Source organism: Schistocerca nitens, chromosome 6 (genome assembly GCF_023898315.1).
Source record: "Schistocerca nitens isolate TAMUIC-IGC-003100 chromosome 6, iqSchNite1.1, whole genome shotgun sequence".
Lineage (NCBI taxonomy): Eukaryota > Metazoa > Arthropoda > Insecta > Orthoptera > Acrididae > Schistocerca > Schistocerca nitens.
The window spans coordinates 35,660,081-35,679,495 of NC_064619.1; the positions used below are offsets into that span (position 1 = coordinate 35,660,081).

The 19,415-nt window shown below is 43.0% G+C and overlaps 1 protein-coding gene across 4 annotated transcripts in view; it reads left to right on the forward strand.

Annotated features, from left to right (window-relative positions):
• The window catches only part of LOC126263127 (vesicular glutamate transporter 1-like), a 142,735-nt gene that overhangs the window by 112,484 nt on the left and 10,836 nt on the right, over positions 1 to 19,415 (forward strand). For all 4 annotated transcript variants that reach the window (XM_049960145.1, XM_049960147.1, XM_049960146.1 and 1 more), the window contains exon 9: positions 2,948 to 3,090. In XM_049960145.1, coding sequence (XP_049816102.1) covers positions 2,948 to 3,090 — 143 coding nt within the window. The remainder of the gene's footprint in view (positions 1 to 2,947; positions 3,091 to 19,415) is intronic.

A 19,415-nucleotide genomic window follows, 5' to 3' on the forward strand; every position in this document is an offset into this window, starting at 1 on the left:
AGTAAAAAAAGTAGTCTTCTTAAAAATTTCTCATAGCTTTAGTTTTAATTTTGTTTGCTAACACCTGGCAATAATTTTTTTTTTTTCGAAAGTATTCCATCATATTGTTGTTCAGTCCTGAGACCGGTTTGATGCAGCTCTCCATGCTACTCTATCCTGTGCAAGCTTCTTCATCTCCCAGTACCTATTGCAGCCTACATCCTTGTGAATCTGTTTAGTGTATTCATCTCTTGGTCTCCCTCTACGATTTTTACCCTCGACGCTGCCCTCCAATACTAAATTGGTGATCCCTTGATGCCTCAGAATATGCCCTACCAACCGATCCCTTCATCTAATCAAGTTGCGCCACAAATTTCTCTTCTCTGCAATTCTATTCAATACCTCCTCATTAGTTATGTGATCTACCCATCTAATCTTCAGCATTTTTCTGTAGCACCACATTTCGAAAGCTTCTATTCTCTTCTTGTCTAAACTATTTATCGTCCACGTTTCACTTCCATACATGGCTACACTCCATACAATTACTTTCAGAAACGACTTCCTGACACTTGAATCTATACTCGATGTTAACAAATTTCTCTTCTTCAGAAACGCTTTCCTCGCCATTGCCAGTCTACATTTTATATCCTCTCTACTTCGACCATCATCAGTAATTCGACTATATTCCATTATCCTCGTTTTGCTGTTGTTGATGTTCATCTTATATCCTCCTTTCAAGACACTGTCCATTACGTTCAGCTGCTCTTCCAGGTCCTCTGCTGTCTCTGATAGAATTACAATGTCATCGGCGAACCTCAAACTCTTTATTTCTTCTCCATGGATTTTAGTTCCTACTCTGAATTTTTCTTTCGTTTCCTTTACCGCTTGCGCAATATACGGATTGAATAACATTGGGGATAAGCTACAACCCTGTCTCACTCCCTTCTCAACCACTGCTTCCCGTTCATGTCCCTCAACTCTTATAACAGCAAAATGGCTCTGAGCACTATGGGACTTAACATCTTAGGTCATCAGTCCCCTAGAACTTAGAACTACTTAAACCTAACTAACCTAATGACATCACACACATCCATGCCTGAGGCAGGATTCGAACCTGCGACCGTAGCAGTCCCACGGTTCCGGACTGCAGCGCCTAGAACCGCACTACCACCGCGGCCGGCTCTTATAACAGCCATCTGGTTTCTGTACAAATTGTAAATAGCCTTTCGCTCCCTGTATTTTACCTCTGTCACCTTTAGAATTTCAAAGAGAGTATTCCAGTCAACATTGTCAATAGCTTTTTCTAAGTCTACAAATGCTAGAGACGTAGGTTTGCCTTTCCTTAATCTACCTTCTGAGATAAGTCGTACGGTCAGTATTGCCTTACATGTTCCAACATTTCTACGGAATCCAAACTGATCTTCCCCAAGGTCGGCTTCTAGCAGTTAAAATCAGTCTTATCTTTTCAAAATCGTATATCTAGGCTGTGGCTGCCATTACTCAAAGCCTTTGCGTTTCTTTTTTTCCACAGTCTGAAGTAAAAAAAATATTATTCTTAAAAATTTCTTGTAACGTTATTTTAATTTTGTTGCTAACTCCTGGCAAGAATTTTTTTTTACAAAGTATTTCATCATATTCTAGATTAAAAACAGATGTCTAATATTTTTTTCGTAATTCTTACTAACATTTCATTTCTCACTAAGTGGCAATTTCGTAAGATGGTGAAATGATCCTGACTGGTCTAGTTTCATGACAGTCTCTGTAGTTGGTAAGTCTGAGGTACGGAAAGCACGGACCACTGTTAAAGTGCGCGTCATTTACGACGGCGTCCGAGTTTAGGTTCGTTCTGCGCATCTGACGTCACTTAACAGTCAGCCAATGAACAGAGAACGACGTTACCAGAGCTCGACTGCAATGTTGAGCACGGACGAGTGTCTTCAGTTTTAGAAACGTTCAGTCATAAATAAAGTAATTGAACAAAAGCAATGTCTTGATAGCAGACTTTCTTTTATAGAAAGTTTGGAAAAAGCATTCTTTATACCAATTGCTTCATAGTCTATTAATTAATCAAACCAAACAAGCAATAAGCCTCCTAATTCAGGCGATAGCAAGAAAAGGTGTTTATATCATTCTCACTAACAGCCTTTTCGCAATAAAGAACAGCGGTAATTGTTTCTTTCGTATTGTACTTCGACGAAACGTGAGTAATTCATAGTCATGCCAACAGTGTGTGTCGGTATTTTGTGTGACAGTATAAAATCCTCCGGGAGGTCAATTGGATGACGAGCTGCGTTAGCGTATTGGTTAAAATGTTTGGCTGCTAGGTGAAAGATTCTGAGTTCAAACCTTGTACAGTGCTTAATATTTCCTTTATTTAAAAACAATATCTAAGTGTCTTACTTCATGAATTTTATTCGTTTGAATGTAATTTTTTGAAATTTCTAGTGGCAACTGAAATCGACCATACGGAAAGTATACGCTAAGGACTTTTACCTCTGCAAACTCTTCAAAATTTCGTTCAATGGTTTACTACATCTAATGTTGCACAATAACTGCGTTCAACATCGAAACAAAATTAAGTCATTTATGGGCGGAAGGTATCAGTCAAGAAGATGTGTAAAAATCAAATTTTTGGGGCAAATAGTTTTCGTGAAATCGAATGATAAAGTGTGTCAAAGCAGTCGAAACACGATGTGTCTGCATAGGCGAGCAGTGCAGTGATGACAAAATCGCGCACAGCGCGGAATGTGGGGAGCTCGTCTCTGTAGCAGCGAAAGGGTTAATGCGGCCGTGGTGGCTTTTCTTCATAAACTGCGCGCTTCCCCCTAAACGTAAGTTTGCGAACTATACTATGGCGAACTATACTTGGCGCGTACAACTGGCAACGCAGCAGTCTCCCGCGTCCGGGCGGGCATGCACGAACCGCCGAGATAAAAGAATTGAACTATAGCCTGCTCGGTCTGCACAGGTGCGGAAGGTGTTCTGCTGCGGCGCCTTCCTGGGGCAGTCGGCGTTCATGCTGGCCACCGCCTTCCTCATGACGCCCGCCGCCGCCGTCGCCTGCCTCACACTCGCCGTCGGCATCGGCGCCTTCGCCATGGCTGGCTTCTTGTAAGTAGATCGGGCTCGGAGGCTTTACCTGCCGCGAGTGACTCTCACCACTGCGCTTCTGTCACATCTCCGTGTCTCACTGACAGGGAGCAAACCTTGAAACAAGTCGGCCAGTTACAGTATGTCATTTAACTGAACCACTGGTTTCATATTACGCTAGTTATGTCAGTCTGGTAGACGAAGGACGAGAGCAGTCATCATAAACGACTAAACAATAGCACGAGATCGATGAGAATACCCTTGTGACATCCCATTTTCCATGTAGTTTGAATACATTTCACTGTGAAGTCATGTATGAGTAATTTAAATCAATCATGAAGTAAATACTCTCATGTTCAGAAAAAAAAACAGAACACCTTGAACGACTTGAGGTAGGACGTTCATATTCACAGGACATGTACACTAGTGGTAGTATGTGAAACGCCCACTAAACCCGCTGGGCAGAACAGGTGATTAGGATTGTGGAATGGGCCAAATAAGATTGGGATCAGTTTCACCTTAAAATTGTAATTTGTTGTAATTTAATAACACATTTACAATCAAAGAAGCACAAAAATGGTTCAAATGGCTCTGAGCACTATGGGACTCAACTGCTTTGGTCATCAGTCCCCTAGAACTTAGAACTACTTAAACCTAACTAACCTAAGGACATCACACACATCCATGCCCGAGGCAGGATTCGAACCTGCGACCGTAGCAGTCGCACGGTTCCGGACTGCGCGCCTAGAACCGCGAGACCACCGCGGCCGGCAAAGAAGCACATAGCCGAACTTTTACAACTACGAGTTTCAGACTCCAATTCTTTCACGGCTAAAGGCCTCCAAACAAGAAATCTTAAAAAATCAACAAGGTAAATTTCAAGTGACTGAAAACACGCAGTTACCATGACAAATAAAATAATATATAAAAATATGGCGTTTCAGTCTTTGATCGCTATTCTTTATTTTCAATGACCGGCTTTGGGCTAGCTGTCCGCAGCTCGTGGTCGTGCGGTAGCGTTCTCGCTTCCCACGCCCGGGTTCCCGGTTTCGATTCCCGGCGGGGTCAGGGATTTTCTCTGCCTCGTGATGACTGGGTGTTGTGTGCTGTCCTTAGGTTTGTTAGGTTTAAGTAGTTCTAAGTTCTAGGGGACTGATGACCATAGATGTTAAGTCCCATTGTGCTCAGAGCCAACTTTGGGCTAGCTGCCCATCTTCAGATCATATATTGCAGTTACAGAGTAACCTGTCAGTACAGAACAATCGGTTCGCTGTCATAATATGTATATATACACAAAACACAGCTAGGCTGAAAGCCTCAAGGCGAGGGTGGATAGACAAACATAAACAAGATGCATGAAAAAAGAGACAGCATTGGTCGTATATTTTTTACTATTGCAAAATCGATTTTCTGTCACTGAGTGACCATCTTCAGTGCTATATTGTACAACTTAAATTGGGATGCACTGTTGTCACTAAGCTTACAGCAATCACATAGTACTGAAGATGGTCACTCAGTGACAGAAAATCGATTTTGCAATAGTAAAAAATATACGACCAATGCTGTCTCTTTTTTCAAGTATACCTGTTATCTGGTCGTAGTGCACAAGACAACATGGAGCCGCCAATCAATAAACAAGATGCAATACAAACGGCTGAAGGCCCACAATAAAATTTTCAAGATTTTAAAATAAATTACCATAACCTTTCAAAGGCAGAAGGCAGCAATGTTTAAGCTTGAAAGGTAATTTTAAGAATAAGGTTCCAAGGCTGAAGGCCTACAGTTAATGTTCCAAAATTTTTAAAAAAATATAACGATAAGCCTTAAGTTTTAAGGAGCTGAAACTGGACTAAAAGAAAGGACATCACAATGGCAATAACCCTTCAGCAAATATCCACTTGCCAGAATTCAAACTTACTTACATTAAACACAGTAAAACCAAGGGTTTTTTTTAATCATTTGCTATGATAGATTATAAACAGACAATTAAATACCGGTGAGAAAGAGAGTAAAGACAACAGCACTCAGAAGCCACCAGGGGGTCGGTCTGCCCTCGTTCACTTAGGTGAGACAGGTGGTGAGCCCAACTACACTTGATCCGTCAGAACGCAACCAAGGGACAGCCACGGACCGACCGACAAACGACTTTCCTGCCACCAATCGGTACATGAGAATTCAAACACAAAATGTTACGGGCGTGATTATCCACAATCAAATATGTATATTTATTAAGCTGTGGAGGAAAGGACACTGCCTGAAATTACGTTTGTGGCCAGGGCAGGTAACCGGAACACTAACGGCAACAAGGCAGAAAATTCCGCTGGTGCACTTGAATTGTAGTCAACCAATATAGTTATTTCCACTGCATGGCGGCTACATTTCAGCGATACCAACACTCGGTGTTGCACACAGATAAACCTCCCCAACAGCGAACCACCGAAACGAACCACACAACATGAATGGACGTGGCTTGAGTACTTGAAACCACTACTCAACTTTTACGTCCTGAGTCGGTGAACCACGAAGCTCGTAGCGACCAGACAGCTCCACACACGCTCGAACACTGCGCAGGGACCGCCAGCGGACCCAGCCGACTGCACAACGCGGAGATAACTTCCCCAGTCAGCAGCAACCGGCGGAGAGCGCTCTCGAATGCCGACAAATCTAAAATAGTCGTCATTGGAAATAACGCCGACTACACACACAACCTGACAAACACTTGCACGAAGACCTGAATGATACCCAACACTAACTACGCACACATGAAACACACACACACACACACACACACACACAGCCGACTCATGAACGATCGGCGAGCCAAAATGCGTCGTCCAGTAGTACGACCGACCGACGATCCACCAAGACTGTGGCCCGGTTCAAGTGATGCGTGGCAGCAGTGGGCGGGCGAACCGTGTCGACGCAGACCTCACAGCTCCAACCCGACTGCACTAGAGCGGCATTGCAACTCCCCAACTGGCAGCTGCGGACTGCGCTCCAGACGCGTTCCAACTGACTGACAACCCGCACTCGTGACCCGAACTCCTCTTAGGACAGACAACGACCTGGAAATAATAACAGTCTAGCAAAGGTACTAAGAGAGGGGATATATCGATATGCGTTGCTAGCGCCTGTCACGGTCAGGCAAAGCAGCCACTCAGTTGTTGTTGTTGTTGTTGTTGTGGTCTTCAGTCCTGAGACTGGTTTGATGCAGCTCTCCATGCTACTCTATCCTGTGCAAGCTTCTTCATCTCCCAGTACCTACTGCAACCTACATCCTTCTGAATCTGCTTAGTGTATTGATCTCTTGGTCTCCCTCTACGATTTTTACCCCCCACGCTGCCCTCCAATGCTAAATTTGTGATCCCTTGATGCCTCAAAACATGTCCTACCAACCGATCCCTTCTTCTAGTCAAGTTGTGCCACAAACTCCTCCCCAATCCTATTCAATACCTCCTCATTAGTTACGTGATCTACCCACCTTATCTTCAGCATTCTTCTGTAGCACCACATTTCGAAAGCTTCTATTCGATTCCTGTCCAAACTGGTTATCGTCCATGTTTCACTTCCATACATGGCTACACTCCATACAAATACTTTCAGAAACGACTTCCTGACACTTAAATCTATACTCGATGTTAACAAATTTCTCTTCTTGAGAAACGCTTTCCTTGCCATTGCCAGTCTACATTTTATATCCTCTCTACTTCGACCATCATCGGTTATTTTACTCCCTAAATAGCAAAACTCCTTTACTTCTTTAAGTGTCTCATTTCCTAATCTAATTCCCTCAGCATCACCCGACTTAATTTGACTACATTCCATTATCCTCGTTTTGCTTTTGTTGATGTTCATCTTATATCCTCCTTTCAAGACACTGTCCATTCCGTTCAACTGCTCTTCCAAGTCCTTTGCTGTCTCTGATAGAATTACAATGTCATCGGCGAACCTCAAAGTTTTTACTTCTTCTCCATGAATTTTAATACCTACTCCGAATTTTTCTTTTGTTTCCTTTACTGCTTGCTCAATATACAGATTGAATAACATCGGGGAGAGGCTACAACCCTGTCTCACTCCCTTCCCAACCACTGCTTCCCTTTCATGCCCCTCGACTCTTATAACTGCCATCTGGTTTCTGTACAAATTGTAAATAGCCTTTCGCTCCCTGTATTTTACCCCTGCCACCTTCAGAATTTGAAAGAGAGTATTCCAGTCAACATTGTCAAAAGCTTTCTCTAAGTCTACAAATGCTAGAAACGTAGGTTTGCCTTTTCTTAATCTTTCTTCCAAGATAAGTCGTAAGGTCAGTATTGCCTCGCGTGTTCCAACATTTCTACGGAATCCAAACTGATCATCCCCGAGGTCGGCTTCTACCAGTTTTTCCATTCGTCTGTAAAGAATTCTCGATAGTATTTTGCAGCTGTGACTTATTAAACTGATAGTTCGGTAATTTTCACATCTGTCAACACCTGCTTTCTTTGGGATTGGAATTATTATATTCTTCTTGAAGTCTGAGGGTATTTCGCCTGTCTCATACATCTTGCTCACCTGATGGTAGAGTTTTGTCAGGACTGGCTCTCCCGAGGCCATCAGTAGTTCTAATGGAATGTTGTCTACTCCCGGGGCCTTGTTTCGACTCAGGTCTTTCAGTGCTCTGTCAAACTCTTCACGCAGTATCTTATCTCCCATTTCATCTTCATCTACATCCTCTTCCATTTCCATAATATTTTCCTCAAGTACATCTCCCTTGTATAAACCCTCTATATACTCCTTCCACCTTTCTGCCTTCCCTTCTTTGCTTAGAACTGGGTTGCCATCTGAGCTCTTGATATTCATACAAGTGGTTCTCTTCTCTCCAAAGGTCTCTTTAATTTTCCTGTAGGCAGTATCTATCTTACCCCTAGTGAGACAAGCCTCTACATCCTTACATTTGTCCTCTAGCCATCCCTGCTTAGCCATTTTGCACTTCCTGTCGATTTCATTTTTGAGACGTTTGTATTCCTTTTTGCCTGCTTCATTTACTGCATTTTTATATTTTCTCCTTTCATCAATTAAATTCAATATTTCTTCTGTTACCCAAGGATTTCTATTAGCCCTCGTCTTTTTACCTACTTGATCGTCTGCTGCCTTCACCACTTCATTCCTCAGAGCTACCCATTCTTCTTCTACTGTATTTCTTTCCCCCATTCCTGTCAATTGTTCCCTTATGCTCTCCCTGAAACTCTCTACAACCTCTGGTTCTTTCAGTTTATCCAGATCCCATCTCCTTAAATTCCCACCTTTTTGCAGTTTCTTCAGTTTCAATCTGCAGTTCATAACCAATAGATTGTGGTCAGAATCCACATCTGCCCCTGGAAATGTCTTAAAATTTAAAACCTGGTTCCTAAATCTCTGTCTTACCATTATATAATCTATCTGAAACCTGTCAGTATCTCCAGGCTTCTTCCATGTATACAGCCTCCTTTCATGATTCTTGAACCAAGTGTTAGCTATGATTAAGTTATGCTCTGTGCAAAATTCTACAAGGCGGCTTCCTCTTTCATTCCTTCCCCCCAATCCATATTCACCTACTATGTTTCCTTCTCTCCCTTTTCCTACTGACGAATTCCAGTCACCCATGACTATTAAATTTTCGTCTCCCTTCACTACCTGAATAATTTCTTTTATCTCGTTATACATTTCATCTATTTCTTCATCATCTGCAGAGCTAGTTGGCATATAAACTTGTACTACTGTATGAAACTTCCTGGCAGATTAAAACTGTGTGCCCGACCGAGACTCGAACTCGGGACCTTTGCCTTTCGCGGGCAAGTGCTCTACCAACTGAGCTACCGAAGCACGACTCACGCCCGGTACTCACAGCTTTACTTCTGCCAGTACCTCGTCTCCTACCTTCCAAACTTTACAGAAGCTCTCCTGCGAACCATGCAGAACTAGCACTCCTGAAAGAAAGGATATTGCGGAGACATGGCTTAGCCACAGCCTGGGGGATGTTTCCAGAATGAGATTTTCACTCTGCAGCGGAGTGTGCGCTGATATGAAACTTCCTGGCAGATTAAAACTGTGTGCCCGACCGAGACTCGAACTCGGGACCTTTGCCTTTCGCGGGCAAGTGCTCTACCAACTGAGCTACCGAAGCACGACTCACGCCCGGTACTCACAGCTTTACTTCTGCCAGTACCTCGTCTCCTACCTTCCAAACTTTACAGAAGCTCTCCTGCGAACCATGCAGAACTAGCACTCCTGAAAGAAAGGATATTGCGGAGACATGGCTTAGCCACAGCCTGGGGGATGTTTCCAGAATGAGATTTTCACTCTGCAGCGGAGTGTGCGCTGATATGAAACTTCCTGGCAGATTAAAACTGTGTGCCCGACCGAGACTCGAACTCGGGACCTTTGCCTTTCGCGGGCAAGTGCTCTACCAACTGAGCTACCGAAGCACGACTCACGCCCGGTACTCACAGCTTTACTTCTGCCAGTACCTCGTCTCCTACCTTCCAAACTTTACAGAAGCTCTCCTGCGAACCATGCAGAACTAGCACTCCTGAAAGAAAGGATATTGCGGAGACATGGCTTAGCCACAGCCTGGGGGATGTTTCCAGAATGAGATTTTCACTCTGCAGCGGAGTGTGCGCTGATATGAAACTTCCTGGCAGATTAAAACTGTGTGCCCGACCGAGACTCGAACTCGGGACCTTTGCCTTTCGCGGGCAAGTGCTCTACCAACTGAGCTACCGAAGCACGACTCACGCCCGGTACTCACAGCTTTACTTCTGCCAGTACCTCGTCTCCTACCTTCCTAACTTTACAGAAGCTCTTGCCCGCGAAAGGCAAAGGTCCCGAGTTCGAGTCTCGGTCGGGCACACAGTTTTAATCTGCCAGGAAGTTTCATATCAGCGCACACTCCGCTGCAGAGTGAAAATCTCATTCTGGAAACATCCCCCAGGCTGTGGCTAAGCCATGTCTCCGCAATATCCTTTCTTTCAGGAGTGCTAGTTCTGCATGGTTCGCAGGAGAGCTTCTGTAAAGTTTGGAAGGTAGGAGACGAGGTACTGGCAGAAGTAAAGCTGTGAGTACCGGGCGTGAGTCGTGCTTCGGTAGCTCAGTTGGTAGAGCACTTGCCCGCGAAAGGCAAAGGTCCCGAGTTCGAGTCTCGGTCGGGCACACAGTTTTAATCTGCCAGGAAGTTTCATATCAGCGCACACTCCGCTGCAGAGTGAAAATCTCATTTTGTACTACTGTAGTAGGCATGGGCTTTGTGTCTATCTTGGCCACAATAATGCGTTCACTATGCTGTTTGTAGTAGCTAACCCGCACTCCTATTCTTTTATTCATTATTAAACCTACTCCTGCATTACCCCTATTTGATTTTGTATTTAGAACCCTGTAATCACCTGACCAAAAGTCTTGTTCCTCCTGCCACCGAACTTCACTAATTCCCACTATATCTAACTTTAACCTATCCATTTCCCTTTTTAAATTTTCTAATCTACCTGCCCGATTAAGTGATCTGACATTCCACGCTCCGATCTGTAGAACGCCAGTTTTCTTTCTCCTGATAACGACGTCCTCTTGAGTAGTCCCCGCCCGGAGATCCGAATGGGGGACTATTTTACCTCCGGAATATTTTACCCAAGAGGACGCCATCATCATTTAATCATACAGTAGAGCTGCATGTCCTCGGGGAAAATTACGGCTGTAGTTTCCCCTTGCTTTCAGCCGTTCGCAGTACCAGCACAGCAAGGCCGTTTTGGTTAATGTTACAAGGCCAGATCAGTCAATCATCCAGACTGTTGCCCCTGCAACTACTGAAAAGGCTGCTGCCCCTCTTCAGGAACCACATGTTTGTCTGGCCTCTCAACAGATGCCCCTCCGTTGTGGTTGCACCTACGGTATGGCCATCTGTATCGCTGAGGCACGCAAGCCTCCCCACCAACGGCAAGGTCCATGGTTCATGGGGGGAGCCACTCAGTAACAGTAGTAAAAAAATGGTTCAAATGGCTCTGAGCACTATGGGACTCAACTGCTGAGGCCATTAGTCCCCTAGAACTTAGAACTAGTTAAACCTAACTAACCTAAGGACATCACACACATCCATGCCCGAGGCAGGATTCGAACCTGCGACCGTAGCGGTCTTCGGTTCCAGACTGCAGCGCCAGAACCGCGCGGCCACTTTGGCCGGCTAACAGTGGTAATTTAAATAAACACGATGAGGTGGAAGTACGTTAAAAACAGGGTGTAAAATACATGAAGGCGGAACCACGAGCCACGCATGGCTCAGTATGTTCTGCAGAAACGTTAAGCATTTCAATCGACTCGGTCCAGCATGTGTCCTGTTGCCTAGTATGCACAGGGTCCGCCACGGGCTCTGATAACTTATTCTATGCGTCATGGCATCGACGCATATAAGGCGCGAATGGCGTCCTGTGGTATAGCCATGGATCCGCAGTTCATCTGTGGGGGTTCGCTTTGGATCGCAGTGCTGCACCCGTCATTTCACCATATCCCACACATTTTTGGTTGGCGACGGGTCTTGTGATCTGGCGGGCCAGATCCTGTGACGCCAAGAAGGGACGTGTTCGTGCAGCAGCACGTGGTCGTGCATTGTCTTGCTGAAAATGGCGTCTGGAGTGTTGTGCTGAAAGGGTATGGCTGCATGTCGCAGGACGTCATCCACGTACGTCACACTGCCCTGGACACGCACCAACTGTACCCAATAGCAACCCACATCATAAGGGCTTAAGTTAGGGCTATATGTCCTGTGCAAATGCAGTCACTGGGCTGCCGCTCCTCCCGTGTGCAGCGAACCGAAATACGACCATTATTTTCAAACAACAGAACATGGATTCTTCCGAAAAGATTATCTGATGCCATCCCTGTTCCCATTGACGTCATTCCACACGCTATTGCGGTCTAGCGTGTTTCTGTACATTCGTCAAAGGGAGACGGAGAACTGTACGACGCGCACATAATCCAAGCCATAATAAACGGTGACTGACTGTCACCCTTGATAGTGTACAATGTGTTAGACTGTTCCACTGTTGCACCAGAGCCGAGGAGGACGCAGATATGTCCTCCAATGCCATTCGGATGAGGTGTCGATTTCGTCGGGGGGAGAGGGGGCTTGCCTGGGTGGTGCGACCTGACCCATCTCGTCGTCACCGGCCGGAGTGGCCGTGCGGTTCTAGGCGCTTCAGTCTGGAACCGCGCGACCGTTACGGTCGCATGTTCGAATCCTGCCTCGGGCATGGATGTGTGTGATGTCCTTAGGTTAGTTAGGTTTAAGTAGTTCTAAGTTCTAGGGGACTGATGACCTCAGATGTTAAGGCCCATAGTGCTCAGAGCCATCTCGTCGTGTTCTACGACCTTCTGTGAACAGTTCTGCGCACACCTGTTGCTCTGCCGAAACCCTTCTCCCATGGGCGCAGCAATTCCCAGATGAATGCATCACATTCTCTCATGACAATAATGCGCCCTCTTTCAAACTCACTGAACAGACGGTACGGTTCTTGCATACGTCTGCGAGGCGTCCTACACGTCTGCTCATGTCATACTGATCCATTACCTTCGGTTTATAGCGACAACGAGAGCCGCAGGCACATTTTACCGGTAGTGGTGCAGCACCGCGTTATCGATGTTGACCTTGCACCTGCGGGCCGACATGCTTCAAATGTTAATCATTTCTGCCTCACGGAGTGGCCGCGAGGTTAGAGGCACCATGTCGCGGAATGCGCGGGCTCTCCCGCCGGAAGTTCGGGTCCTCCCTCGGGCATGGGTGTGTGTGTTATTCTTAGCTAAGATAGTTTTAGGTTAGTTTGAGTAGTATGTAAGTCTAGGGACCGATGACCTCAGCAGTTTGTTCCCCTAGGAATTCACACACACACATTTTGTCAAAAATGGTTCAAATGGCTCTGAGCACTATGGGACAACTGCTGAGGTCATTAGTCCCCTAGAACTTAGAACTAGTTAAACCTAACTAACCTAAGGACATCTCAAACATCCATGCCCGAGGCAGGATTCGAACCTGCGACCGTAGCGGTCTTGCGGTTCCAGACTGCAGCGCCTTTAACCGCACGGCCACTTCGGCCGGCACACATTTTGTCCCGTCACTTCTCACAGTTTTGGCAAAACTCATTCCAAGTGATAGCTATCGTTTCGTCTTGCTTGTTTTCCTTGTGGCCAACCACCAACGTACCACTTCCATTTCTTACGTTCTGTGGAGATGTTAATCAATACTAAGATGTCAATTTGAGATGCAAGTATCTTGCAAAATCTTTGCTGCTGTTGTGTCACTTGTGTGAAATATTAAACAATCTAAAGTTTCCTTTCAGTGAGCAATCAAACCTCTTTCGGCCTGACTATTAACGCCTAAAAGACATGGCAAGCAACATACTCGCAATATATATTTCAGTTTTTGTGTCAGCTGCTGGAAAATTCAGTCTTAATTATGGGCTGCTTGTGTCAGAGCTTCAGCGTGAGGTAGGAGGCACAAAGTCCATGGCGAGATCCGAAACACTGTACGATTTCATTTCCCACTAGAACTAGATTTCCAGGAATATTCCGATTTCAGTGCAATTTATGTAGTGTGGCTGCATTATAACGTGTAAAACACTGAAAATCTGTACGCAGAAGTCGTTTACCGTTAAGACGTGATTCTCAGAGCACCACAAAATGGGAATTGATTTCCTAAACGCAACCGTACCTATAACAAAAAGAAAACACGTAACTTGTGCTGTTAATTTTATTCCTTCTTCTATATTCAAGAAGTTGGCCACCATGAATCACTTCATGCTGTGACGTGTAAAATGAAGGCAGCAATTGCCTGTTCTTGGGGGTAGTGGTAAGTTCCTCTGGGACCTGACTGCTGAGGTCATCGTCCCTAGGCTGACATACTGCTTAATCTAACTTAAACTAACTTATGCTAAGGCAACACACACACTCATACCCGAGGGAGGACTCGAACCTCCGACGGGGAAAACTGCGTGAACCGTGGCAAGGTGTCATAAACCGTGCGGCTACACCGCACGGCTGCCTGTTCTTACTTCAAAGACGTAAGCGCCCATTAAAGATTCAAAAACCCCGTATGTGTGAATAAATGTGACTGAATCAGAATTAATCGTGATATAGTCACACCCGTGAGACCCACTGCTGGAACAGATTCATTCAATGGGTTGATTAATGCTATGAAATGTTGTGGCACTACCATGAATCTTAACATGGGAAATTCCTGTTCTATCACTGAAAATTATTAAATGTGACAATAAAGATATAAACGAAGTTTATTACGAAAAGCATTAGAATCACAAATCATCCAAAACAACGATGAAGTTATATTTAGATTTAAGTTCAGTCTTGATCACGTTATGTCTGTTTTAATGAGTAACCGGTTTCGGTTTTTTTTTATAAAACCATCGTCAGACCTGTGAATAAATTTTAAGAAATACTAGATACCAATCTTTAAATGAATGAAGAAGTCTAATGATGTCAAAATTTTTAACAAAATAAAATAAAATTAGTTATACCCATTGGCTCCTTTGGGCTGGTAGGTGGAGCTCTCCTTGCTGCTGTGCAGTCAACTGATGGTTATGAGTGCTGAGCACGAGCTTAAATATGCAGAGGCTCCGCCTACTTCCTGTCACACTACTTCATAACTGCCAATCAGCGTTCATAATATGACGCCATCGTCAAAGTATAAAAGTAGGAAATACACTAATAACATAAAATTGATTCTTTTAAATATCTGATTAACAGATAGTAGTTGTGTCTACAACTTATTTATATTTTGAATAAAAACAGTGAATTACGATGTGTGATAGCTGTGCCCTCTATGGACAACCTTAATACTATTACAGTGCCAGTTACATCAAAGATGTAAAATCCTTGGCGTTGTGGTATATATCGATTATACCAAGTCGCCTACATCACAATTGCATCTTTGTTGGATGCTGCAGAATCGTCCTGTTTTAACTGTAGTTTTTATGGCAATGTTCTTTATAGCATTAAGTTAGCAGCCAATAGTATGTTCCACATTATGTATATCTGATTAACTGATGAGACTGCTGATGCAGCATATTTTACATACATTGCTTTTGCCATGGGTATAACTAATCTTATATTTTTAAAAAACAAAAGAGTAGATGCTTTTATTATAAAATTTCATCAAAAAGGTCGTAATAATATTTTTCGCGAAAATCTAATTGTTCATTGAGCAGCATTGATGATTTGGTTTTCAAATGAGCATATATCTCGATTTCTTCTAGGATATTCATAAGTAAGCCTTTATTTGCATAATGAAGAACTTGTAAATTCTGTTGTACTGTCCCCTCAGCATGATTATTGAATGTTATATGATGACCAAAAACAGACTTTGTTCGTGAGGTACCTGACGTATGTTCTTTGTACCTTACTGCAAAATTTCGACCTGTTTGGCCGATATATATTTTCTCACAGTCTCTACATTGGATCTTGTACACTCCTGATCTGGTAGATTTTCCATTATCTTTATTTACGGTATGTCTTAATTTTTGTTGTAAAGTATTGTCAGTTGTAAATGATATTGTTATTCCAGAATTTTTGAATAAGTTAGTGATTCTATCTGATATGTTTCCCATATATGTCATCTTCATATATTTTGGATTACTTATTAGTGGAGTACTTTGTGATTGTTGTACTTTATTAAAAATGATATCTACCTGTCGTGTGTCGAAAGAGTTGGTTTTTGCAATTTGTTTTAAGATGGTCATTTCCTTTTTGATCTCATTAGCTTCTAGCGGTAATTTTAGTATTCGGTGTATCATAGACTTAAAAAATTGTTGTAGGTTACCGCTAGAAGCTAATGAGATCAAAAAGGAAATGACCATCTTAAAACAAATTGCAAAAACCAACTCTTTCGACACACGACAGGTAGATATCATTTTTAATAAAGTACAACAATCACAAAGTACTCCACTAATAAGTAATCCAAAATATATGAAGATGACATATATGGGAAACATATCAGATAGAATCACTAACTTATTCAAAAATTCTGGAATAACAATATCATTTACAACTGACAATACTTTACAACAAAAATTAAGACATACCGTAAATAAAGATAATGGAAAATCTACCAGATCAGGAGTGTACAAGATCCAATGTAGAGACTGTGAGAAAATATATATCGGCCAAACAGGTCGAAATTTTGCAGTAAGGTACAAAGAACATACGTCAGGTACCTCACGAACAAAGTCTGTTTTTGGTCATCATATAACATTCAATAATCATGCTGAGGGGACAGTACAACAGAATTTACAAGTTCTTCATTATGCAAATAAAGGCTTACTTATGAATATCCTAGAAGAAATCGAGATATATGCTCATTTGAAAACCAAATCATCAATGCTGCTCAATGAACAATTAGATTTTCGCGAAAAATATTATTACGACCTTTTTGATGAAATTTTATAATAAAAGCATCTACTCTTTTGTTTTTTAAAAATATAAGATTAGTTATACCCATGGCAAAAGCAATGTATGTAAAATATGCTGCATCAGCAGTCTCATCAGTTAATCAGATATACATAATGTGGAACATACTATTGGCTGCTAACTTAATGCTATAAAGAACATTGCCATAAAAACTACAGTTAAAACAGGACGATTCTGCAGCATCCAACAAAGATGCAATTGTGATGTAGGCGACTTGGTATAATCGATATATACCACAACGCCAAGGATTTTACATCTTTGATGTAACTGGCACTGTAATAGTATTAAGGTTGTCCATAGAGGGCACAGCTATCACACATCGTAATTCACTGTTTTTATTCAAAATATAAATAAGTTGTAGACACAACTACTATCTGTTAATCAGATATTTAAAAGAATCAATTTTATGTTATTAGTGTATTTCCTACTTTTATACTTTGACGATGGCGTCATATTATGAACGCTGATTGGCAGTTATGAAGTAGTGTGACAGGAAGTAGGCGGAGCCTCTGCATATTTAAGCTCGTGCTCAGCACTCATAACCATCAGTTGACTGCACAGCAGCAAGGAGAGCTCCACCTACCAGCCCAAAATTTTGACATCATTAGACTTTTTCATTCATTTAAAGATTGGTATCTAGTATTTCTTAAAATTTATTCACAGGTCTGACGATGGTTTTATTAAAAAAAAAAAAAAAAAAAAAAACCGAAACCGGTTACTCATTAAAACAGACATAACGTGATCAAGACTGAACTTTAATCTAAATATAACAATTAATTGATCACTGTATTCCAGAAATGTTTACCTAAATTGAACGATGAAGTTGCCACAGACACAATCACAGATTTAACATTGAGAATTATACAACGTGAACTATTGGCTGGCAAAGTTACATGATGAATTCGGACTGCTTAATAATGTCGCTTTGTGAAATTTCTCTCTGCCTAACTATATAAGGATTACAGTGATTATTTGACTGAATAGAGAACCGAAGAAACCTACACATCTGAGGATGCACTGACGAACGTGTAACGGTCAAACCTGTCATGAATTTGAACTTCAGACTCTCGATTGCCCTAATACGCCGGAGCTGGTTACTATGCTCATCATAATGTTCCGTGCCATGTGAGCAGTGGGTGACACTCTCTCTCGCTGCCATGTAGTTCAATGCTAGGATTGCTCGGCGAAGGGCTAAAACACTGGACACCAATCGGCTTCTCCAGCTGAAAGTGCAGCCTGTGGAGTACGAATGTGTTCACTTACAAGCCCAGAGATGAAGTCTTCCTCTCTAAGTCAGTAAAGAACTGACTGCTTCCTTCTTTCCGGCGAGAAAATCTCGACCACAAATGCTCTATGAAGTTACATCGTCTGCCAATGATGTAATTGTTTCTTTACCAAAATATCCCACCAAGAAGAGGCACATTCAAAAAACCAAACCTAACTCCTTCCCTCTTTTCTAAAAAAATAACTTCCTGCTACATGTTACAGCCTCATGACATCACTTTTATTTTCACTTCTGTTCCATCATTCAGTACCCTCTCAAACAGCAGCTAGCCTCAACATTTCAGATCCTGAAAAAAGCTTAAGTCTGTGGCATCTGGTACTTTTTCATTAAGAAAAATACTTTCAGATCGCCCACTCAAAGTGTATATGTGCAATAAATCGCACAATAGGCTGGCGCTAACATGATGCTGGCTCAGTTAAATTTACCCAAGCCAACGTAAGCACGGCTTTAACCGCCAGTCCCCTGCCTGCAGTCCTGAGGACGGCAGCATCCTCTCGGCTCATCCGGTATCACCGAACCTCTCTACACATCACCTGACTCGTATCTGCTGCGCTTCTCACTTGCAAAACTCATCCAAAAACGAAAAATTGATCACAAATACACTACTGGCTATTAAAATTGCTACACCATGAAGATGACGTGCTACAGACGCGAAATTTAACCGACAGGAAGATGATGCTGTGACGTGAAAATGATTTGCTTTTCAGAGCATAAACACAAGGCTGGCGCCGGTAGCGACACCTACAACGTGCTGACATGAGGAAAGTTTCCAACCGATTACTCATACACAAACAGCAGCTGACCGGCGTTGCCTGGTGAAACGTTGTTGTGATGCCTCGTGTAAGGAGGAGAAATGCGTACGATCACGTTTCCGACTTTGATAAAGGTCGGATTGTAGCCTATCGCGATTGCGGTTTATCGTATCGCGACATTGCTGCTCGCGTTGGTCGAGATCCAATGACTGTTAGCAGAATATGGAATCCGTGGGTTCAGGAGGGTTTAGATTAGATTAGATTTACATTCATTCCAATTGATCCGTAGTGAGGAGGTCCTCCAGGATGTGGAACATGTCAGAAAAACAACAATACATGACAAATATTTACAACTAAAACAAATAAGCTAATGTACCATTCCACAGGTCCCAAGTGGAATGCCGTGCTGGATCCCTACGGCCTCGTATCACAAACAGTCGAGATGACAGGCATCTTATCCGCATGGCTGCAACGGATCGTGCGGCCACGTTGAAAGGTGGCTACACTGAGCCACAGCGCCAGAGATCGCGCTAGAGAGTATTGTTCCGCCGCCTCCACTGGCAGTGATTATTGAGATGTCGTAGTGGGCAGTGCTTGGGGAGAGCTCATGGTAGTCAGTGCTGAGATGTCGTAGTGAGTAGTGTTTGTTGAGATGAGCTAGTAGGCAGTGCTTGCTGAGATGTGATACTGAAAAGTTCTTGTTGAGATGTGATAGTAGCGAGCCAGTGTGGAGAGATTGTAATGTCTAGAGTGCTTTTCATCAATATAAATTAAGGTAACAAACTACTTTTCTTTTCTTTCTCATTATTTCAATGTCCTGAATAATGCGTCATTACAGG